The sequence below is a fragment of the Ovis aries genome, chromosome 1 (genome assembly GCF_016772045.2).
Source record: "Ovis aries strain OAR_USU_Benz2616 breed Rambouillet chromosome 1, ARS-UI_Ramb_v3.0, whole genome shotgun sequence".
Lineage (NCBI taxonomy): Eukaryota > Metazoa > Chordata > Mammalia > Artiodactyla > Bovidae > Ovis > Ovis aries.
In genome coordinates, this window is record NC_056054.1 from 163,125,659 (window position 1) to 163,150,765 (window position 25,107).

Genomic DNA, 25,107 nt, shown 5'->3' on the forward strand with positions numbered 1-25,107 from the left:
TCCTGGAGAGAATATTTGTGGTATCAGGCTAAGAATAGAGTCTTGGCAGAGGTACAGGAATAAAAATAGAGTCCCGATCTCTCTCGGTGGCCCTTAGACACCGACTCAGAAAGACTTAAGTGGCTACTTATGCTTCTTGTTTATTGCAGGAGAACTGGTTTAAAAAAAAAAAAGAAGAATGTGTTTTGGTGAGTCTAAGTATTGATAAGGCTAAAAAAAGCTTTGGAAAGTAGTCTGCATTTACTGGGAAAGGAACTTTATTAGCATATTTTAGTCATCAAACTAGCAGACAGATGCTCAGATGCTTCAAATGAATGGAATTACTATTTTTCTTTGAGGAGTCACATTTCTTAATTCTCATTTCCACATTCATGAAGTCAAAAATGAAAAAATTAGGAGCAAAAACATAGAGAATGTTTCTGTGTAAATTGAAATGTGCTGTTGCATGTCCTTGGTTTGGTCCTGTGGGATACAGCAGTGTTGGTGAAGGTGCCCCTTGGAGAGGACTTGTGAGCTATAGCCGCTTCACTCCAAGAACTGATTCAAGAGTATATTCATATTCAGTTCATGTAAAGAGAACATTAACCTTTCTTAATGCCTTTACCAGATATGTTTTGAATCTTTGAAAAGTCTTTTTTTTTTTTTTTGTCTGCATTTTTGAATCATTGTGTGTACTGTATTTTTCAGTGGATTAATTTTTGGCTCTTGGGTCTCCATTGCTGCGCAGCTTTCTCTAGTTGAGATAAGCAGAGGCGAGTCTCCAGGTGCCGTGCTCAGGCTTCTCACTGCAGCAGCTTGTCTTGCTGTGGGGCACAGGTTCGAGGGCATGCAGGTTTCTGTAGCTGTGGCTCGTGTGGGCTCTGGAGCACTGGCTCAACAGTTGTGGTCGATGAGCTTAGCTGCCCCTCGACGTGTGGAATCTTCCCAGACAGGGGTCAAACCCTTGTCCCCTGCATTGGCAGGCACGTTTCTAACCACTGGACCACCCGGGAAGTCCTGAAAGGGCTTTGTTCAAGACATGTTTAGGCAGTAGGTTTAGTAGCGAAATGTGAGGTTGGGCATTCCAGCAAAGACCTGCAAATTGACCAGGAGTCAGCCTCAACAGGTAACATTTCCTTGGTGATGTCAACCATGCTTCACCCTGGTAGCCCTGAAACCCTAAGTTGATCAGACCTAGGAGACTGACAGGTAAACCAAAAGGCCAACCTGGTGATTTGTAGTTGTTGTTCAGTCACTCAGTCGTGTCCAACTCTTTGTGACCCCATGGACTGCAGCACGTCGGTCTTCCCTGTCTTTCACCCTCCTCCAGAGCTTGCTCAAACTCATGTCCATTGAGTCAGTGATGCAGTCCACCATCTCATCCTCTGTCGTTCCCTTCTCCTCCTGCCTTCAGTTTTTCCTAGCATTAGGGTCTTTTCTAATGAGTTGGCTCTTTGCGTCAGGTGGCTAAAGTAGTAGAGCTTCAGCTTCAGCATCAGTCCTTCCAGTGCATATTCAGGACTGATTTCCTTTAGGATTGACTGATTTGATCTCCTTGCTGTCGAAGGGACTCTCAAGAACCTTCTCCAGCACCACAGTTCAAAACCATTAATTCTTTGGCACTCAGCTTTCTTTATAGTCCAATTCTAACATCCATAGACTACTGGAAAAACCATAGCTTTGACTTGATGGACTTTTGTTGGCAAAGCAATGTCTCTGCTTTTTAATATGCTGTCTAGGTTGGTCACAGCTTTAGGTAGATTCTAATGATTGAAATACTTGGGAATTCTGCCCTGAGCAATTTTCTGCTTTTTTGGAAGAACCCAGGAAATGGAATTAGTCATCAGAAGATTTGGGTAAAATGAGGTAAATGTCTTTAATGAGTAGTTTACCTGAGCTAGCTAACATGACCCACAGAAGAGACTCCTCTCCTAGTTGTTTGCATTCTCCAGACTCTGTGTATCCTTCCTTTGGAAAATTTTAGATGCACTTTATCTATCCTGCTTTTCTGATTACGTTCACAGCCCCTCTCTCCATGCTATGTTTCTACTTAGGTATTGATATGCCTTTTTGTATATATTGGTTAATATTGCTGCCTATGCCACAATCAGTGTGATTCTGGATTCATTTTGGGAAGTGTTACATCCAGTTGAGTTGACTTTAGGATTGACTGATTTGATCTCTTTGCAGTCCAATACATATATATGAGCTCATGATTTGATTTTGCTTTTATTAGTTAAAACTGCAGAGTTTTATGAGGGTGCTGCTTGTAGTTGGCATTCCCAGACATGCTGTGTCATAATAGTATGATATTGAAGAATCCTAATACTTCATATAAGATCAGTATGTCTTACAATTGACAGTTTGCTCTGGGGTGAATTCTATCTGTGCAGACATATGTTACCTTCTAGAGGCCCATGAATGCATAATTTTCATTCATTTTACAGTGAAAGAAGCTGTGAGCATCAAGTTCTGCTTTTCACTAGTGTGACCTTGTACAAATCACTTATTTTGACCTCAGTTAACTCACCTGTAAAGAAACTGTTAGAACAGGTATTTTTTAAATCTTTGACAGCCTCCAGTTCAACAGAATAAATACCCAGGGCATATTTCTAACTGGACATGAAAAACATTGTGTCCAGCCTTAGGATTCACATGGTCTGAGGGAATAAGATGGTATGTTAGTTTTCAATAAGGTTATGCCATATAACTGGGTTGGGAAGATGACCCAGAGTAGGAAATGGCAACCCACTCCAGTATTCTTGCCTGGAAAATTCCACGGACAGGGGAGCCTGGCAGGCTACAGTCCCTGGGGTCACAAAGAGTCGGACATGACTGAGGATACACAATAGCAAAAACAATGCCATGTAACAGTCCCCAAAACAGTTGATGAGGAGCTAAGAGGTGGATGGGGAACTTAAGTAAACTGTTTTAATTATTGGTCTAGTAGTGTGTGAGGTAACCTGCTCTTGTTTTGTTTCCATGGGAGCAGCAGTCTTCTCATGGTGGCCTGGCATGGAAGTTGGCCTCCTTTGAAGTATAAGCCAATCCTGGCAGCCACAAACAGGCAAAGCAAACGAAACATTGCAACACGAGGTTGTAGAAAAAGTTTAAATGAAATTTATGACTGTGATGACATAAACGATCTTAAAAGGTAGAATAAGAATTGGTGAGGCAGTAATTCATTCTGTGTGAGGGTAATGAATAAGGGGTACAGCTATAAATAGAAGAAGACTGTAAATCCAGCCACAGATTAAAGGAAGCAATGACTTTGTCAAGTGTGAAAGAGTCTGGTTACTATAAAATTTTCAGATGAACTCATATATAATTAATAGCAGTAACAACTGTGTCCATTTTGAAAATGAAGGCCAACAGAAGCCTACAGTAAACATCATACTTCCATGTGAGAAACCTAAAGCATTTCCTTTTAAATTTAGGAGCAAGACAGTGGTCTCTACTATCACCACTTTGATTCAATATCATTTTGTAATCTTAGACACTTTCATAAGATTAAAACCAAAAAAGATATATAGGAAGAAACAAAATTGTCAAGACTATCCACAGATAAGCTATTAGGGTTAATATGAATTCTTTAAAAGTAGTTGGATACAAGATAAATAGCAATTAAAATATAGGATACTTGGGAATAAGTCTAACAGAATGCAAGCAAATCCTTTATGAGGAAAATGGTAAAAACTTTCTCGAAGGACATAAAAGATGGAGAGAGATTTTTTAGATGAAAATACTTAATACTGTAAATATTTTGGTCTTCCCCAAATTAGTAAAATTTTGGGCAAAATACTTACAGAATCTTTGGTCTTTTGCGAGGAGGAGGGTGAAGGTAAAACATGATGATTTATTCTAAAATTAATTTGGAAAAGATAGGGGTTCAAAATAGCCAAGATTAATTTTAAGAACAATAGGCAGGATCATTTGTTTGTCCTACCAAATATATATATATATATATATATATATATATATCACATTATTCATGAGTAATAGTTAAGATACTATAGGTGCAAGGAGTGGCCAATTAAAGAGTGAAATAGGAAAGCATAGAAACTGACTTGCATGAATAATGGAATTTGGTAGGTGACAGAAATAGCATTTCAATGGGACTATTATGAAAGACAGTTGGCCCTTTATATGGAAAAAAATACAGTTTGACTCTTATTTTATTCCAAACACCAAAAATAAGTTCCAGATGGATTAATGGCAACCTAAATGTGAACAAAAAAACCTGAATGAAATGTACAATGCAGGGAATATAGTCAGCAATTCGGTAGTATCTTTGTATGGTGACAGTTGACAACTTGACCGTATGGTGATAGTTCTGAAATGTATAGAAATATTGAATCACTATATTGTGCACCAGGAACTAACATAGTGTTGTCGATCAATTATACTTCAAAACCAAACAAACAAGCTCATAGAAAAAGAGATCAGATTTGTGGTTACCAGAGGAGTGTGTGTGTGTGTGTGTGTGTGTGTGTGTGCGCGCTCAGCTGCTCAGTCATGTCCAGCTCTTTGTGACTCTATGGACTGTAGCCTGCCAGGCTTCTCTGTCCGTGGGATTTTCCAGGCAAGAATACTGGAGTGGGTTGCCATTTCCTCCTCTAGGGATCTTCCTGATCCAGGGATTGAACCCAGGTCTCCTGTGTCCCCTGCATTGGCAGGAGGATTCTTTGCTACTAAGCCACTTCAGAAGCCCCTACCAGAGGAAAGGGGAGGAGTAATTGGATGGAGGGAAGAGGCACAAAGTGGAATTAAGATTGCTGGGAGGAATATCAATAATCTCAGATATGCAGATGACACTACCCTTATGGCAGACAGTGAAGAAGAACTAAAGACCTCTTGACGAAAGTGAAAGAGGAGAGTGAAAAAGTTGGCTTAAAGCTCAACATTCAGAAGACGAAGATCATGGCATCCAGTCCCATCACTTCATGGCGAATAGATGGGGAAACAGTGGCTGACTTTATTTTTGGGGACTCCAAAATCACTGCAGATGGTGATTGCCACCATGAAATTAAAAGATGCTTACTCCTTGGGAGGAAAGTTATGACCAACCTAGACAGCATATTAAAAAGCAGAGACATTACTTTGTCAACAAAGGTCTGTTTAGTCACGGCTATGGTTTTCCCTGTGGTCATGTATGGATGTGAGTTGGACTATAAAGAAATCTGAGTGCTGAAGAACTGATGGTTTTGAACTGTGGTGTTGGAGAAGACTCTTGAGAGTCCCTTGGACTGCAAGGAGATCCAACCAGTCCATCCTAAAGGAGATCAGTCCTGGGTGTTCATTGGAAGGACTGATGCTGAATCTGAAACTCCAATACCTTGATGTGAAGGTATTCACCTGATGTGAAGAGCTGACTCATTTGAAAAGACACTGATGCTGGGAAAGATTGAGGGCAGGAGGAGAAGGGGATGACAGAGGATGAGATGGTTGGATGGCATCACTGACTCAATGGACATGAGTTTGGATAAACTCTGGGAGTTGGTGATGGACAGGAAGGCCTGGTGTGCTGCAGTCCATGGGGTTGCAAACAGTCGGACATGACTAGAGTGACTGAGCTGAACTGAACTGAGGCAAAAGATACAAGCTTCTAGTTCTAAGATAGATAAATACTAACAATGTAATGCATAATATGATAAATATAATAAACAGTGCTCTATGTTATACATGAAAGTTGTTAAGGAAGTAAATCCTAACAGTTCTCATCACGAGGAAGAACATTTTTATTTCCTGTTTTGTATCTATATGACATGATGAGTATTCACTAAACTTACTGTGGTAATCGTTTCACAGTGTATGAAGGTCAAATCATTTTGCTGTACACCTTAAAACTATACAGTGCTGTGCTGTGCTTGGTCGCGTCCAACTCTTTGCGACCCCATGGACTGTAGCCTGCCAGGCTCCTCTGGCAATTGGGATTCTCCAGGCCAGAATACTGGAGTGGGTTGGTTGCCATCCCTTCCTCCAGGGATCTTCCCACCCCAGGGAATGAACCCAGGTCTACCACATTGCAGGCGTATTCTTTACAGTCTGAGCCACCAGGGAAGCAATACAGTGCTATGTGTCAATTATAGCTCAATAACATTGGAAGAAAAAAAAATAGAAAATACAGGAGACTATGCTGATGATATTGGAGCAAGATAGATTTAAATGCAAAATGTACAAGTCAATAATAGGAGGTGTAAAAGGCCAGTGTATCAGTTTCCTGTTGCTGCTGTAACAAGTTCCCACAGATTTAGTGGCTTAAAGCAGCAGAAATGATCTAACAGTTTTGTAGGTCAGAAATCTAAAATGGGCCTTTCTGGGGTAAAATTAGGGGTCCAATATGATTGCTTTCCTTCTGGAGACACTAAGGTAGATACTATTACGTTACATTTCCAGCTTCTAGAGGTCCCCACATTCCTTGGCCCTCTTTCATCTTCAGAGTGCGTTACTTCACCCTCTGCTGTCTATCCTGTCTCTGACCCGCCTGCCTTCTTCTAAGGACCCATCTGATTATATTAGGCCTATCTGGATAATCCAGACACATATCCCCACCTCTAGATTCTTAACTGTTCATCACACCTGCAAAGTCCCTTTTTGCTGCATCAGATAACATATTCACTGGTCCCAGGGATTAGGGTGTAGAAGTTTTTTTGCATGGAGGTGGGGGGACAATTTGGGCTTCCCAGGTGGCGCTGATGGTAAAGAACCTACCTGCCAATGCAGGTTAGATGTAAGACATGCTGGTTCTATTCCTGGATCAGGAAGATCCCCTGGATAAGGGAATGGTAATCCACTCCAGTATTCTTGCCTGGAAAATCCCATGGACAGAGGAGCCTGGCAAGCTATAGTCCATAGGGTTGCACAGTCAGACACGACTGAAGTGACTTAGCACAGCATGGGAGGACAATTCTTAAGACTACTACAGCAAGCCACAGACTAGGAGAATATATTATAAGCTCCAAAGGTTTAATGTATAGGATATGAAAAGGACTCTTTAAAAATACTTGGAAAAATAAAGGCAACCTTATTTAAAAAATCAGCACAGAATATGAGTAGGCAGTTCATAGGTATGAGAAACATGGCTTAGGATGTAAAATGCATATTAAACTTCACTATTGAGCAGGTAAATGCAAATTAAAACAGTAATTAGGTAGCATTTATTACCTTGCTTCAGATACAAATATTGGAAGATCTGACAACAGCAGAATTTAGTCAGTGGCAGAGAAGTGGTGTTATTTACATAAAACTACTGGAAGAAGAATCGATTGGGATGAGGGAAAAATAAGGATGTTTGTTGCAGCATTGATGGATGAAACAAACTAAGGCAAAGCATTTAAGGAAATACAATGTAATAGGTGAGGTTCATATGTTACTATGAATATTACAGTAAGATGCATTTATATAAAATTTAAGAACAAAGGATGTATAAGCGCTAGAAAGATTGACAGCTTCAGCACAGTGGTTACCTCTAGGGAGCAGGGAGATTAAAATTCATCTCTGCATGTTATGTTTTTCTTGTTTATACAGTTTGATAAAAATATAGTAAAATGTATTATTTCTGGGTGCTAGATACATGGTCATCTAAATTTTATTTATTCTTTTTGAAATTTGTTTTAGTTTTTTTTTTTTTTTTTAAAGGAAGAAGACCAGTTAGAAAGGTAGGCTTGTGATGGAACTGATTTTCTAAGCCAAATGAAAGAGGCTTTGATGAGGTGGATTATAGTCCACTGGAGAAGAGTTTGGTTTGGGAGTCTGACAGACCATTGCTTGTTAGCTGAGTGGCCCTGGGCATGTTTCTGACCACCCTGAGCCTCAAATTTCTTATCTAATAAAATGAGGATTAAAGGAGCTAGTGCACGTGAAGGCTTTAGCACGTGAAAGCACTCAGTAGTACTATAATAGCTCATAGATGAGAATTAATATTTGCTGTGCAACATCAAAATTTGATACACTGAGGTATTTGTACGATTTGTTTTACATAGCCCAAATTTAGATTTTGGATTAGAGTCTAATTAGAGACTTAGGAGCCCTCTATTAATTTTTCACTACTGCAGATGATGAAAATGCCCTTTGCACACTGTTGGGTGTTTCTCTGGACTGGAATGGCATTTGAGGTGCACATGATACGCACAGTCACACACATGCCATACACACTACGTGCAGCACAGTGCATTATGCTTACTGTCCTTGAGTTCTTAGTGTTTCAGACATGGTTCATTTGGCAAAGACCAGGGTGAAGTGATGTTGTCGGGTAGATATTTTTAAAATAAAATAACATGTTACATTTAGAGTCTAGCCAGTTAGCATAATCCTGAGGTAATATCAACACCTTTCCCATACAAGCCGTGATTTGAAACTCAGCCCTACAGTGCCAGTGTACGAGTCTCTATGGGTTTTTTGTTTTTGGGTTTTTTTGTTTGTTTGTTTGTTATGTACATAACTAAGCATGTTTATTGTTCAAAGGAAAAGAGCCAGGATAAAGTGAAAGGTGGAAATGTCAGAGAGGGGAAGATAATCGATAGGGAGAGACAGGTGATGGGACAGAAGAATTCCACTGGACCTGGCAACTGAAGATACCTGTAAGAGTGAAGATCTGGTTAAGGCAGATAAGGATGTGAGATGCCAAAACGCAGTAGAGATGATATTAACTGTGATTCTGGCAGAAGAGGCTGCAGAGACCTCTGGAGATGAGAATGTGAAGGGCTTTGTAGCCCATGAAAGGAATTTCTGGACACTTCCTGCTAGAGATCAGAGCTCAAGAGCTTCCTCCCAGCTCAGAGACTGAGCTTATTGAAGTATACCAGGCACCTGGCAAATTATCTGGCATGCAACAGTAGTTCAGAAATGTTTTCTAAATTGAATAATGTCTTCTTCCTTCTAAACAATGAGAATTAAGACAAGATTTTATCAGGTGCTTTGTTTTCAGTATTAACATGTCCAAGTAATTTTCTTTTCTTTTTTTAAAAAATTGGAATAAGGCACCTTTATTTAGTCTTTAAGACACTAAGTCAGATTTTCTCACAAGATTTTTTTGAGTAGCTGCCATGTACCAGCCTCTAATAAAAAATGGGAATGATGAACAAAATAGGCCAAGTTCCACATTCTCACTCCCGGGATGACCTCTTTGTCCAGTAAATGTGATCTTTGAACAGGACATTCCCTTTTGTTATGTTTTTGTCAGAGATCTCTTTCTCTCTCTTTCTCTATTTGCCCCTTCTCCTACGTGTGCCCCATCCCCCCATAGTCTTACACAGGCTCTAACTAGAGATATTCTGTGTAATTACACAGACCATACTTCTAACCCCCACATATGCTCATTTAAAAAAATCTTTTAACTATGTGCTTTCAAGTTACAGTTTATATACTCTCTGGAGTGAAAGATTACAGCCTTGGCTCCATATTGACAGTGAGCTAGCCAATACAGTTTAACATTTGCTTTGTCTTTAAAGTTAGGAAAAGACCATTTGACAGACTTTATTCTACCTCAAAGACTTTCTATATGGATAAAAAGTGAATGAAAAAAAATATATAAGGTACATATCTTCTCTTTACCATCTTGAAAACTTCTGCAGTTGATGACTAGGGAAATTATTTCATCCCCATTTGTTTGAGCTCATATTCAAGTCTGTATAGTTTTGAAAAATACCAAAGCTTAGTTAGATTTAAACATTTTATCCAACATATATAGAAGTTGTGCTGATGTAAATGTAATCCTTCCGGCAGAGTACTTGCACACAGGGTCTCCAAGCTTCATATTTATTTATTTGCTATTTATGTATGTATTTGGCTACCATGAGTCATGGCACATGAGCTCTTCCTTGCATCGTGCGGGATCTTTCGCTGTGGCACATGGACTCTAGCTGTGACGTGGGCTCAGTGGTCAAGGTGCGTCGGTTCCAGAGCTCACAGGCTTCAGTAGTTGTGGCACATGGGCTCCCTAGTGGTGGTGCACGAGCTCTGGAGCCCAAGGGCTCAATAGATGGGGTGTGCGGGCTTAGTTGCTCCCTGGAGTATGAGATCTTAGTCTCCTGACCAGGGATTGAACCCGCATCCCCTGGATTTTCAGGTAGATTCTTAACCACTGGACCATCAGGAATGTCCTAAGTGGTGGACACACCTGTTAAATGCTGTGATAGGTAAGAATGGGGGGTCATAAATATTGCCCAGCTGAGCAAGATGAAGTCATCTGCTTCAGATAGTATCACACCTACCAATCAAAAATAATCTACATGATGAAATTACTTAGAACATTTTAGAACTGTAGTGAAAGGGTTAAGAACACAGCCTCTGAAGCCATTCTGTCTAGTTTCTAGTTCTTTTACTTCCTATGTGTGACCTGTGCCTTAATTCTTCATCTGCAAAGCACGGATAATAATCGTACCCATGTCAAAGGAAAGTTGCATGGATTAAAGGAGTGAATATGATTTTGCAGTTCCTAACAGAAATGTATTTTGGAATTTGGAATTTTTCACATTTTAAACAATAATATGATTCATTGGTTCATAGATAGCATGTATCCCCAGAAATATTCTGGGCAGTACCCCATAATTAAACACATTTCTATTTCTGTAACAAAATATAATCATAGCTATACAAATTGGATAAATATTATAAATAGTCTTCTGCTTATTCAGGTCAGATTTTGTTGCCAAATAAACTAGGTTAAAAAAAAATTAGAAAATATATATATACACCTCTCCATCCATCATTTACAAACATTTATCTGTAGTTCATGTGTGTGTGTGTCTGTATGTGTGTTCGATGCCCAGCACATGCTGTCACACACATGCTAATTATTACTACTGTTATCATTTAAAGTATTTAGTTGATAGACTGATGGTTTTTTTTTTAATGCAGTTTTAATACTCTTTTTCTTTCTTATCCACCTTCTTCCTTTTAGAAACCGTAGCCTCATTGCATGACTTAGACTTGACCCAGCAGGAATGCCCTGTTCTGTTCCTGCTGACACCTAAGAAGAGTGTTTGGCCCCAAATGGTTGGCTGTCTTCTGAGTTAGCATGGACTGAGGCCAAGAGATTTGTAGAGATCAAATTGTAGTTAAATTCTGGTGGTTTCTTTGGAAAGGTCAGATTGCTCTGTCACCATCAGTTTTAAAGACTATTAGTAGTATATATATATATATATATATTCTTCCTATTTTCAAGTTTGGAAAATGTATCAGAAAAATAAGACTTTTAAATAGTTCTTTCTATTTCTTTCAGTGCTTTCTACTTCTGAATGATTGCCTTCCTAATCTCCCTAACCTTTAAGTACATTTATAAATTTAAGTACAGTTGACCCTTGAACAAATGCAGGGGGTTAGAGATGCCCACCTCCCCAACCCTACCCCCTGTAAGCAGTGGAAAAATCTGTGTTTGACTGTTTCTACCTCAAAACAAAGGACTTGATAAATGTTCTATCCAAGGGCAGGAAGATGAAACACTCTGGGTAGAATCAGGACTCAGACCCACTTCTTCCAATTCCATACATCGTGACCTCTAATGAACACAAACTTTCCCCTACACTTGAGTTAATGTAAAGAACTGTAAAATGAAAATATTTACTGAAAAAAAAATCCACATACAAGTGAATCTGCACAATTCAAACATATATTGTTCAAAGATCGACTGTGTATGTATAAATTAAGACCAATATAAATAAAAATAGTTTAAAGAGCAAGTTGAACTTGGGCTTCCCAGGTGGCACTGGTGGTAAAGAACCCACCTACCAGTGCAGGAGACATAAGTGACGTGGGTTCGATCCCTGGGTTGGGAAGATCCACTAGAGGAGAGAGTGGCAACCCACTCCAGTACTTTTGCATGGAGAATTCCATGGACAGAGGAGCCTTGTGCGTTATAGTCCATAGGGTCGCAAAGAGTCGGACACAACCGAAGCGACTTAACACACAACACAAAGGAGAGTAAATATATATCAGACCTCTAAAGAGGGCATGACTTTAAACTCAGAAACAATAGATGTTCTCAAAGGAGAGCTTTGATAAATGGGACCACATGATGACATCCTGCTGTTGTTAATGAAAAAGAGGGACATTTGTCCATGTTGGTTAGTCATGTTTCATCCTTGGCTGATGCTGTTGGTTTGTGTTCCTCACCCATTTATGTATTGGGTCTCTTAGAGGATCCTTACTGAGTTAAGTAAACTGATAGATACAAATACCCTCCTCTGTCATTTTCTGCAATTATTTTCCCAATCTTCCTGCTTCATCATTTTTGAAACAATTTTTGAGATCCCCTCCATCAAATTTTCCACTGTTTGTTGTTGTTGTTCAGTTGCTAAGTTGTGTCTGACTCTTTGCAGCCTCATGGACAGCAGCAGGCCAGGGTCCCCTGTCCTTCACTATCTCCCAGAGTTTGCTCAGATTCATGTCCAGAGTCAGTGATGCTATCAAAGCATCTCTTCCTCTGTTGTCCCCTTCTCCTTTTGCCTCCAGTCTTGCCAGCATCAGGGTCTTTTCCAGTGAGTCTGCTCTTGGCATCATCGCACTGTTATCTTAAGGCAAATTTCTAGGTATAGAATTCCTAGATTGCCTTTGAACTGGAGAGTGAATTTGATGCAGTTTGAATGATAATGACAATACAGGGGTTAAGGGTGCTGACTGTCCACACAGTTGAAAGTTGGCATATGACTTAACTGTTGGCCCTCCATCTCTGTGTTTCCACATCCAAGGATTCAACCAACCTCAGATCATGTAGTACATATTTATTGCAAATAATCCTTGTATAAGTGGACCCATGCAGATCCAGCCCTCATCGTTCAAGGGTCGACCATGCCCCCAGCCACACTCACATGTTTTTCTCACTCTCTCATTCATCTGTTTGTCTTACTTGGGCCCTTTTATCACTGTGGTAGTTTTTCTGGGCACCCCTTCTTCACCAATCCTGACCTTCCACACCCCCCTCCTGTTTTTAGGTCAGGCTCTTTTTCTTTGTTCTAGAAGATTCTTTCTATGTCCTGATACTTAACACTCTATTTTCTTCACTCATTTGTTGCCAGATAAGTTTCCTGAAATCCATTTAAAGAAAATACACGTAAACTACATTTCTATGCAAACATATGCACAATAATTACCAATTTAAATTTTGAATAAGTATTTCCATAGTTCAAAAATCGGAAAGGACCAAAGGCCTGCAGTAAAGAACTTTGCTCCCACTCCTCCCTTTATCTTCTTAGATCCTAGTTTTCTGACACATTAGCCATGGAGGTGCTTTATACTTGATTTTTTAAAGAAAAATTTTCATGTGTATAAAGCACATATTATACATGTGTGTTCATAAATTATTTTCCCTTCTGTACACAAACTGTAGCATAAGAAGTCTGCTCTCCTGCATTACTCTTCACTTTGTGTTTGCTGCTAATGAACATATCTCAGAGATCTTTCATAACGATCTCCTCACTGTTTTGTGCAGTTGGATAGAATTCCTTCGTGAATGCACCAGAGATAACCCATGCCCTCATGATGGACTTTTAAGTCATTCTCCATCTTTGCTACTCCTAACATGGATGCCAGGAATAATACTTTCGTAAGTCATTTCGGTCTTACGCAGGTGTAGTGAGAGTCTGTTGCTGGACTGTTCATTTACTGTTGTCCGAACAGCCAGTTCCCGCCTATTGTATTACTTCCCATGTACCGGGTTACAGTTGGCTCAGCCCGTTCCTCCTCCTCTGCCCAAATACCTTCCAGGACTCCCAGCTGGCAGTGGATCTGTCTGCTCTGTCAGGGTCAAGGGGACTCAGGCAGCTCGATACACAGTAGCAAACAGTGGATGCAGCTGGCACCGTTTCCTGCCAGACTCTGTCTTTTGGCTACATTGGTTTAGTTGCTATGCCCCAACATAGCTCATGCATTTCTGTCCCCTTCTCTGCACAGAGCACCTTTCCTCTGCTCTCCTTAGGCCTCTGCAGGTCACTGGCATCTTTTGAGACTGACTGAACTCACACACCACCATGTTTGTGAAGCCTCCTTGATTTCTACAGCCTTCTGCTAAAAAGAATTTGGGCTTCCACTGGGTATTTTCATGGGGCGTCTCTTTTTCTACCCTGGATTACTTCAAGATGTCTATGCAGTTCTCCTGCTGTAGCTGCTGCTGCTGCTAAGTCGCTTCAGTCATGTCAGACTCTGTGCGACTCCATAGACGGCAGCCCACCGCCTGGTGGGATCCCTGGGATTCTCCAGGCAAGAACACTGGAATGGGCTGCCATTTCCTCCTCCAATGCATGAAAGTGAAAAGTGAAAGTGAAGTCGCTCAGTCATGTCCGACTCTTCGCAGTCCCATGGACTGCAGCCTACCAGGTGCTCTGTCCATGGGATTTTCCAGGCAAGAGCACTGGAGTGTACTAGTGTACATTGCCTAGTGTAGCTACTAGTTAGTAATGCCTCAAACATAAGGATGTTGACTTGTTTTGGTTTCTCATCCCACAAAAGTCTCCTAGCATGGTTATCTTGTATACACAAATGAATGAAAAAGAGCAAAATTGATTCTGTTCTTGTCTGACATGAGGGGTTGGGGAAATGAGTACTTTTTAATGTCAAAATCATTCCCACCCCTGTGCATTCTGGCTTTTTGTTGTTATTATTGTTAAATTAGAAATACTTTCTCCTCCCTCCTAGGAATACCTTTAAGAGCCTAGAGCATGAAGTCTTATATCCTCAGTGATTACACCTGTGACCTCCTGGGAAGAGAGGGTGCTGTTCCATTCTGTGTTTATTCTGTGACCAGCTAAAAGTACTGGCAGGACCAAAAGCATGATCTGTTTCATAGCACATTCAGACCTTAATATGTGACTGGAACAGGTTTCTATTTTTATTGTGAGATTGACTACTTTTCTAATATTTCAATTTTAATTTCAAAAAAATTGAATAAGCATTATTAATGGAATCTAGTCTCACCACTGCAGCTTTGACAATAACATCATTAACAGGTGCAGCAATCAACGATATGCATTTGAGAAGTGGTGGATCTGGGACACCCTGCACTGTGACTGGGATGTCACCGAGGTATAGCCACCCTCTGGTGATGCTTTCTCTTTTCTCTGCTTTTAGGTTTTTGAAGAACCCTCCCTTAGCCTTTTTGCTCTGGAACACTGTGAGGGGAGAGAGTTACATCTAGAAGAGGCTGTGAACTCTGTTCTGAACAAGGACCTGCACTTCTACACCCAGTCCGTGTGGGTGAAAAGTGGACTGTAAGTATGGGGCTAGGGCCTGGCCTGCTTCAGTCACTGTGGCAGGTCAGCTCGGCACAGGTGCTTTCTGTTCTCCACTGCCTCTGTTACTTGGTGTGATGGTACTCTCACTTCTTTTCTGTCTCCATGTAATAATCATAGTTTCTCTCAAATAAAAGAAGACTGTGGACTGTGTCCTGTATGCAGTAGCAGGCAGTGGTCTGGGAGAAGGACTGCCATGTGTTCAGAGCGTGGGTCCTAGAGTGGGTGGACCAGAGGACTGTAACAATTTGAGCCCTCTTTCCTTTTGGAAGGAACTTAATTGAATCAGTGACCTTAACTAGGTGAGAGACCTGCTTAAGACAAGTGACTAAAACTATTAGCGCTTTTTGGTGTTTTGATTTGATGTCTTGTTTATGCTAGAGCTGTTTTGTTCTAGGGCACTTATTTTCATGCTCGGTGTCCTGGCTGACCCAGCCTGCCTACCAGTGTCGCTGCTTATGCAGGATGTTGGGCAGCGTGGGTGCAGGTCATATGGGGCCTGCACTTTTACAGTCTGGGAAGATGACTCTAAGAAAAGAGATGAAAAACGATGGGTACATAAATTAGGCATGAACTTGCATATTTATTCAGGACAAAAATGGTAAGTGGCCTGAAAGTGAGGGGCCCTGAAGTTGCAGCTCTCACGCTTCCTAGAAAATCTTCATCTCAGGACATTTCTGAGAGTGGCTGTCAGCCTAGCCTGCCCCTCCTCCTGTACCTTTGGTGTTTTGGTACCAAAAGTCATCCAGAAGAACACACATTGCTCTCTATCATTAATATAAGGATGCCGTTTGTGTGTCTTATGACTTTGAAATTGTGTGACAATCAACTGTCCTTGTTAAATTGTCTGGGGATAGTGAAAGAGAAAGCCGAGACTATAAACTGATTTGAAAATGAAGTTTAACAGTTATATGGCTCTGGATTCTTTGTGAGAGAATCGGTACATGGGATAGGAAGAGTGAAGGCTGTCAGAAGGTTTTCCTAGGCTACAAATGGCTCCCAGAATACCACTTCATGCACAACTAGCTGCCCTCAGTGATAGGTTTTGTTTTGTTCTGTTTAATCCTTATATTATCCCACAGCTTTAATCTGTGGTGGTAACAGGGGCAAGCTTCAATGCTTTTCAGTTGTGAAATTCATTAGATTAATATATAAGGAGGTCAAGTTTATTAGAACCTTACCTCGGTTTTATAATTGAGACTTCCCTGCCTGTCTAAAGAGTCTGCAGACCAGACTGGGAGAGGCAGCCCAGCCTCCCCATGGCCATACCATCCTGACGGTGCACCAGTCTGACGGTGTAGGCTGTGTTAGCAGGAAGGGGTGGAGGGAAGGTTGTCTGTCTCACTCGTCCATGCGTAATTTGGCCAAGCCTGATCTCGGCTGTGGAGAGCTGTGGCTTTGTCTGAACAAGCCACCTCATCTTCACGCGTCCTTTCTGAAAGCACTGTGTGCCATGACCTGGGGTCCTGCTGAGAAGTGCAGTTTCTCTTGGCGATCCTAGCTTATTTTCCATAACTGTGTGTCCAGCTTGATAACCACCTCAAGCCGGGCTTGGCAAACCTCTACAGCAAGGGGCCAGGTGGTCTTTTCAGTCTGTTGGCCGGCCTGCCTCTGTCACCTAACGCCATGGTGCAGAAGCAGCCAAGGCCAGTGTGGACAGGAATGGGCATGACTGTGTGCAGTGGCATAGGTCTCCAGGCTCCAGGCATACTCCACGAAGCCCTGGACACTCTGCCCAGCTGGAAGGCCCCTGGGGTCCTGAGAAGTATTTGGAAAAGGAGCCAGTCTCAAGAGTTCAGACAGGATTTCTGTGGACAATTTTAAGTAGTCCTCGTGGGAGACGTTGTAGGAGTAGGTGTGTTTGCAGAGGTTGCTAGAGCCACGGAGAGAGGCTCTGAAGGACGTGGGACAGCAAGCCTAAGAGCGGGAGAGGAAGCCGGTATTTTTTAACTGGGTAATTAGGGAGGGATTATCGTCTGTGTCTGAATCTTAGAATGTTAGGGGGAAAAGCCTGGTATTATCCAAATAACACAGAATTCTAGAGCTGGAGGGAAACTTGTTTTGAAAGGAAGACAACCAGGTTCCTGCTGATCTTCTGGGCCACAGTCCAGTGCGCTTTCTCCTCATCCTCTCTGGTTTTTCCACTGAAATACACATCTGGGACTCCCCTGGTGGTCCAGCGGCCAGGACTCTGCCCTCCCAATGCAGGGGATCCAGGTTCAATCCATGGTTGAGGAACTGGATCCCACGTGCTGCAACTGAGAGTCGCGTGCCACAACTAAATATCCCGCATGCCGCAACTAAGACCGGGCGCTCCCAAATAAAATAAGTAAATGAAAATAAACATGAAAATACCCAACATTTTTTCTCTTAATAACAGTCTACAAACTTAGAAGTTGTAACGAATGAACCCAGTATGGTATAGTAAAAGGTATTTTTGATAAGAGATTGCTTTAAGCATCCCATTTTTTTCTTTCCTGTTCTCATATAGGTGGATAGCTTATGAAGGACCCAATTTCTTAGGAAGACAAATCCTACTCGAGCCTAATGAGATCCCAAATTGGAGAGCATTCAGTGGATGGAAAACCATTGGTTCCCTCCGTCCTGTGAAGCAGGTACAGAGAAAAGAACCATATCATCTAATAATATAGCTCAATTTCCTAGTAGAAATGTCATAAACCATAGCATCTGAACAGTGGACCATTTAATTTAGTTTGCCATTTATGTTACAAGAGGATCCCATTAGGATGGGATCATAAAACTAAATCATAAAATTGTACCTAAGGTCAGTATTGGGTTTTAGCCTTGAGTCTTAAGTCTGATTGACCTTGTTGTCTTTTCATGGGAAAATAAGTATCCTAAGCTCCGCAGCAAACAATGGAAACAAAAATGAACCCTGAGAGTGCACTAGTTTCACCTCCTAAGTATTTGGTTCCCCCCAACCCCGCTTACATAATACTTAGGATGGATCCTGGCAATTTAACGAACATAGTATTTATTGCACACCTACTGCTTGCCAGTCTTTGATGCAGAAACTTCCCACTGTTCTTTGGGTTCAGTCTCATCTCTTCAGCATGGCCTGTGTGAAATGGCTCCCCCTGGCTTCTCCAGCCTCGTCTCTGTCTCCCCCTCACATGCTGGCTCTGTGCCATGCACTAGCACAGAGTGCTTTCCCACACGGGCTCTGTCTAGAAGTTTCTTCATTCTTTGCCTGGCTAGTTCCTTGTCCTCCTTTAAGTTCATCTGAAGTGTCAGGCCCTCCAGGAAGTCTCTCTTACTCTCTCTCTCTCTGAATCTAAATGACACCCTTAAAGACCTGGTTCTGTTTCTGCAAGACGCTGCCTGAGGTGTGTAATGATGTGTTTGTTGGATCGGGCACTTTCTAGCCCTACAACAAGCCCCACGAAGGGCTTCTCACTCTGCACTTCTGCCTGTCACAATGTCTGGCATACTGTAGGCACTCAGGGACTGTTTTTTCAGTGAAGGAATGAATGTATAAATGGGTAAGTTGAATGTTTGATACTATGCAAAAAATAATTACAGAAGATATATAAGGGTAGACATGATTTAGGCCTTACCGGAGCTTACGTTTTTGTTGAGAAAACATGCCCAGCTCAAAGCAGTCATATAAAATGCAAAATGGAGCGGGACCAAGGTAGCGGACTAGAAAGACCCTGAGCTCCCCTCCTCTCACAGGCACACCTAAGTCACAACTGTCTGCAGAACAACCATTGATGAAAAAGAGGGACCCACCAGAAAAGATCCTCTACCACTAAAGATATGAAAAAAGGAGTCACTGGGAGTAGGAGAGACAGATTTGCAATATAATCAGATCACATCTCCTGGGTGGGTGACCCAATAATTGGAGAATAGTTCGTCCAAAGGAGTGAGGGTCTGAGCCCTGCACTGGGCACCCTAGCCTGGGGACACTGTACTGGAAAGAGGATCCCCCATAGCATTTGGGCAGAAGAACTGAAGAGACATTTTTCCAAAAAGGAAATGCAGCTGGCCAACAGGCACAAAAAAATATACTCAGCATCACTAGTCATCAGAGAAACACAAATTAAAAGCCGTCTTTTAATGTCACCTCCCACCTGTCAGAATGCTGTTTATCAAAAAGAATGCAAAAGAGAAATGTTTTTTTGATGGATAAATGGATAGACACACACGTGTGTGTACACACGAGCATGCACATGTGCACACCATGCTCATTCCCACTACTGTAGTTCTGTTGGTTCAGATCCTAGCTCTGCCACTCAGAAGCAGTGTGACTCTGAGTGAGTCACTTCACTTCTTGGCATCTCAGATTTGTCACTGGTGAGCTTACCCCTCAGTATCACCATGAGGGTTAAATCATCGTGAGGACTGACACAACATCTGGCTCATGTTGCTGTGGTGACACCTTTATTTTGAAAGGTTTTTATTCCCAGTGTCCTTGGAGGGATCCAGAGATGCCTGGCTGAGGGATACGAAGCATCAGTGCCCTTCCCTGGCACAGATCTTCCTGCACTGCGTCTTGCTTATTCCTCAGTCCTGTCACACAGGATGATAGGGAACTGCCCTGAAAAGCCGTGGGGGAAAGCATGGCAGAAGTGGGATTTCAGTTTAGTTGATATATTAGTAGTAACACTTAATCCCATGTTGTTAGAAACTCTGGAAGCCAAGTTGGATGCTGAGAATTTTTCCCTCACTTTTGAAAGGGGTCCCTTGCTGGAAAGGATGTCCCTGGCTGTTATTCAAGATAGCTAGAACAGTAGCCTCTGATTCTACATGGAAGTTTCTTTTAATAACATTGTTACTATCCTTGAATTGTGCATTAGGAAATTATCCCTAAACATTTACTTTCAAAGTAATACTTTAATATTTTCCCTTTGTTTATTTAGGCCACAGCTTTGAAAACCAGCAGAGGAACTCTATAGGTACCTATAACAGTATTATGAGTCTTCCGTCCAATCACTCCCCAAGCCCGACCCTGCTTAGCTGACAAGATCAGGCGCATTCAGGGTGGTTTGGCCATAGATGGATGTATTATGGGTCATAATTCCATTTTTTGGTAAGCCTCTTGGCACTGCTTTGGCTTATATTATTGTTTAGAAATTCAGGAATCATTAAAATGTGATCCTCTGAGGTTGGAAATGAGGGCTTCACTAAGGCACTTAAAATGCATATCAGTGCTTTAATGTATAATCACAGAGAAGCCAGACTACAAGTGCTTAAGAAGAATGATTATTACCTTCAGTTCAGTCGCTCAGTCGTGTTCGACTCTTTGCAACCCCATGAATCGCAGCATGCCAGGCCTCCCTGTCCGTCACCAACTCCTGGAGTTCACCCAAACTCATGTGCATCGAGTCAGTGATGCCATCCAGCCATCTCATCCTCTGTCGTCCCCTTCTCCTCCTGCCCCCAATCCCTCCCAGCATCAGGGTCTTTGCCAATGAATCAACTCTTCGCATGAGGTGGCAAAAGCATTGGAGTTTCAGCCTCAGCATCAGTCCTTCCAGTGAACACCCAGGACTGGTCTCCTTTAGGATGGACTGGTTGTTATCTCCTTGCAGTCCAAGGGACTCTCAAGAATCTTCTCCAACACCACAGTTCAAAAGCATCAATTCTTCAGCACTCAGCTTTCCTCACAGTCCAACTCACATCCATACATGACCACTGGAAAAACCATAGCCTTGATGAGACGGACCTTTGTTGGCAAAGTAATATCTCTGCTTTTTAATATGCTATCTAGGTTGGTCATAACTTTTCTTCCAAGGAGTGTCTTTTAATTTCATGGCTGCAGTCACCATCTGCAGTGATTTTGGAGCCTAGAAAAATAAAGTCTGACACTTACTTGAGCTAATTGACTAAAAACTGTGATGTTTGGTCCTAACATAAGTGGAACTGTCCTTTGTGAAGGTCACACCTGTTTTCTTACATGTACAAGGTAAGGAAACTGTTGTAAAGAACGTAGTGAAGCCTCCAGAATTAATAACTGTAGGAGACTTGTAGAATTATATGATTCATAGACTTACAAATTACAGGAATTTAAATACCTTACTGTTGCACTGTGAATATGGGAATAGTGGTTTGAAACAGTTAAAACACTTAACCAAGTAAGAGATCTTTTTCATCTGCTTTACATTACCATATTTAAAAAACTGTCCTTTTATTTGCTTATTTAAGTGCCCAGAATGTTTATTTCCATAGGAAGGCTAAACATGACACCAATTTACCAAACTTCAACTAGCCTCACATTTGATCCATCTTAAACTTCAAAATAGAATATTCACTGGTGGGCTTACCATAATGCCTTGTTGCACTTGCCTAGCTCTTACCTTTCTCAGCTTGAAAAGTGCTTCTTCATTCAGTAACACATCATGTGTTACTGGTATTTGACAAGGTTCTAAGTGGAATGCCAGCATCTGATCCAAGACAGGGATATTGAGTGTCCTGTATTACTACATTAAGACTGGAGGCCTAAGTCCTGGGGCTGAGAGAATAGTTTCTGTGGTGCTTCAGCCATGTGCCCTGTTCTTTTATCATCCTGTTCCACTGCCAGCTTTGGAATCAGTCTCTTATTCCCCACGTCTCAGAGTAATGAGTGCATCTCTGCACAGGCCTTAGAGCATCAGGGTGAATAGGGAGGGTTTTGGCACAGGCAAACCTGGTTTTTCCATATCTGTGTAACCCTTATTTGTAAGAATGCAGGTCATAATTTTACTTTGTTTTTCCTGTGGTGGTTTTAACTTTTGAACATACCCTGCAACATGCAGGATCTTAGTTCCCCAACCAGGGATCAAACCTGTGCCCCCTGCAGTGGAACTGTGGAGTCTTCACTGGACCACCAGGGAAGTCCCTTGTATTCTCTTAAAGGTTGTTCTGGTCATTAACTCTGAGAGCATTTAGGACTAAGTCTCAATAAACAGTAACTGTGATCCTTAGCGGCAGGTCCTAGACTTAGTATCTTATTTGAAAACTTCCTATATATTCCAGGCCCAAGAGATGAAATTTTTTGTTACCCAATTTTTGAGTAGCTACATAGTGACCACCTATATGCAAGGTCTCTCTCCTTGAAATATCAAGGTCAATTTCAACAAAGTATAAATAGAAACAAAAAACTTACTAGAGGGCCCTCAGCTACCTGCGTTTTTCACAACTTCCCATAGAAGTCATTTGGCACTTAATCATAGCACAAGCCAGCGTGTCTTATCATTGTACCTTGCCTGCTCAATTGTTATTCCATCCATGGAGGTAGTACCTTGCCCTTATTCTTACTCCCCAGCCTTCCCCAGACCCACAAGGACATAGTAGTTACTGCATGAACCTCATTAAGTCCCTAATTCTGCATCCGCCCCTTGTCATAGCAGAATGTGAATAAATGAAACTATTACCTTTCACCCTCCCAAGAGTGTATTTCAGAAAAGACAATAGAGAGTGTACAAGTGAAGGTATGTGCTCAATGGTATAAGGGTTTTTTAATGGAAAATTTGAAACAGATATAAATAAGCTAAATTCTGTTTCCTCTCACATGTTTCCTTCAAGTTTTCCTTGGAAAGGGCTGATTTCCAGATTCAAAAGGTATTTTTCTAACTGGCTCTGTCCCTCCTGCCACAGCCCGCAGTGTACATCAGAATAAGGAACCGAGCCCATGACGGGTACCTGACAGTCACGGGAAATGTGTTCGACACCAGGGCAACCTCTGTGTGCATCTCTCCGTACAACGGGAAGAATACTCAGATCTGGCACTACTGTCGAGGACTCTTTAAATCCAAGGTAACCAGCCCCACCGATCATATAGCTTGATGTTGATCTTCGGTCTTTTAGAAACCAGAATCTTCCCCAGTCAAATGGCATGATACAATTAAGGCAACTGCCTGTGAATAGTCTGCTGCGTGATTATCAAGACATTGACATATATTACTGAAGCTTGAAATGGACTTACGAACTAGACTTTCTATAGCCAAAAATTCTGTTTTAAAGTAAAAAGACTAATACATACTAAATGGTTTTTTTAAAACTAGTGATAAAATCATCACACCCAAATGGATGGTGTGCTTTTCTGAGATGTTTGTTACACTCTGTGGCCCAGATCAATTTAGCTGTCTTTGTGATTCCAAACACATTGAATTGAGCCTTTCTCATCTTCAAAATGGGCTTCCCTGGTAGCTCAGCTGGGAAAGAATCTGCCTGCAATGCAGGAGATGTAGGTTCAATCCTTGGGTTGGGAAAATCCTGTGGAGGAGGGCATGGCAACCCACTCCAGTATTCTTGCCTGGACAGAGGAGCCTGGCAGGCTACAGTACATGTGGTTAAAAAGAGCTGGACATGACTGAGCAACTAAGCACATCGTTGAAACAGATAATGAAGGCAGAAGAATGCTGCTGCTTTTGGAGGAAGTTTAGAAAATAAAGTCAGGTTTCTTTTTCTGCATCCCTATTATGTTTGATGGTGTGGGGAATAAGACACCAGTTTTATTATGTTACCAGTGGATTATCGACCTTTTTCTCATGCTTCAACAGAAATGAAAAGCACTCAAACATAATTATTGTCTGGGTATCCAGCACATCACCCAGTGTTTTTATAAGAAAAACAAGCTCGACCTTATATATTTAAGCTAACACTAACTCAACATTTAATTCTAATTCAACAAATCTTTATTTAACCATCTGTTGTCAGATCTGGATGTTCTTTTAAAAGCAAATACCTCAGGCTTCCCTGGTGGCTCAGTCCAGTCCACCTGCAATGCAAAAGTGAAAGTCTCTCAGTCGTGTCCGACTCTGCAACCCCATGGACTATACATATACGGTCCATGGAATTTTCCAGGCCAGAATACTGGAGTGGGTAGCCTTTCCCTTCTCCAGGGGATCTTCCCAACCCAGGGATCAAACCCAGGTCTCCCGCATTGAGGTAGATTCTTCACCAGCTGAGCCACAAGGAAAGCCCAAGAATACTGCAGTGGGTAGCCTACCCCTTCTCCAGGGCATCTTCCCACCCCAGGTTCAATTCCTGGGTCAGGAAGATGCCCTGGAGAAGAAAATGGCAACCCATTCCAGTATTCTTGCCTGGGAAATCCCGTGGACAGAGGATCCTAGTGGGCTACAGACAGGTGGGATCTCAAGAGTTGGACACAACTTAGTGACTGAACCACCACCACACTGAGACTTACGTGATTTCTAAAATGATATGTGATTTCCTGACACTCATCTGTACCATGGAAAATTATGATTCCTTCCAACCGCAGCAGTTTGAGATTCAAGCGATCACAGGAAAAAAAAAAAAAGTACCTCTAATTCAGTAGGTTTATATCCATTCTATCGCCTTCCCTCAGCCATAACAACTTAAAAAGTTGACTGAGATTATAATTTTAGATTTAGTTTTAGATCTTGTTTTCTTTTTAGATGGGCTTGTCTCATTTACTCACATGAAAGAAAAAGGACTCAATCCAACTGATTTTAGCAAATGTAGTACTGCCAATGTATTTCTTGACCCTTCAGGCCAGTGACACATGTCTCGATGTCATCGGTGGTCGAGACACCCCTGGAGCTAAAGTCGCCCTCTGGACCGAACATGGGCAGTTCAGGCAGAAGTGGAGACTGAACAGAAATGGAACCATCAGCTCCTACCTCAGTGATCAACTGGTCCTTGATGTTAAAGGTAGGCCTATGACGAAAGCTAGTGTATTGTGCCCTTGGATATTCATTTTGAATTCCAAACCTCCACCTCCTCCTGGGTAAAAGAAGACCTTATATATAAGGGAAATGTTTTTAATTATACTTGAAAAAGCTGGTATGCCATTTTAACAAACAGCAAGCAAAACAATTAGCTATAGGGGGATCAAAAGCCTAAGGACCAAGCCTATGAAGGTTCTTATCAGTACAGTGGTAAAATTTTCATCTGCTATGTGATCTTAGAGAACATTTTG

The 25,107-nt window shown here is 41.6% G+C and overlaps 1 protein-coding gene across 1 annotated transcript in view; it reads left to right on the plus strand.

Annotated features, from left to right (window-relative positions):
• CRYBG3 (crystallin beta-gamma domain containing 3) overlaps window positions 1-25,107 on the plus strand; it is a 125,047-nt gene that overhangs the window by 97,719 nt on the left and 2,221 nt on the right. Inside the window, exons 18-21 of the mRNA XM_004002856.6 lie at window positions 15,040-15,179; window positions 17,692-17,815; window positions 22,800-22,958; window positions 24,680-24,839. Of these exons, the coding sequence (XP_004002905.3) occupies window positions 15,040-15,179; window positions 17,692-17,815; window positions 22,800-22,958; window positions 24,680-24,839 (583 nt within the window). The remainder of the gene's footprint in view (window positions 1-15,039; window positions 15,180-17,691; window positions 17,816-22,799; window positions 22,959-24,679; window positions 24,840-25,107) is intronic.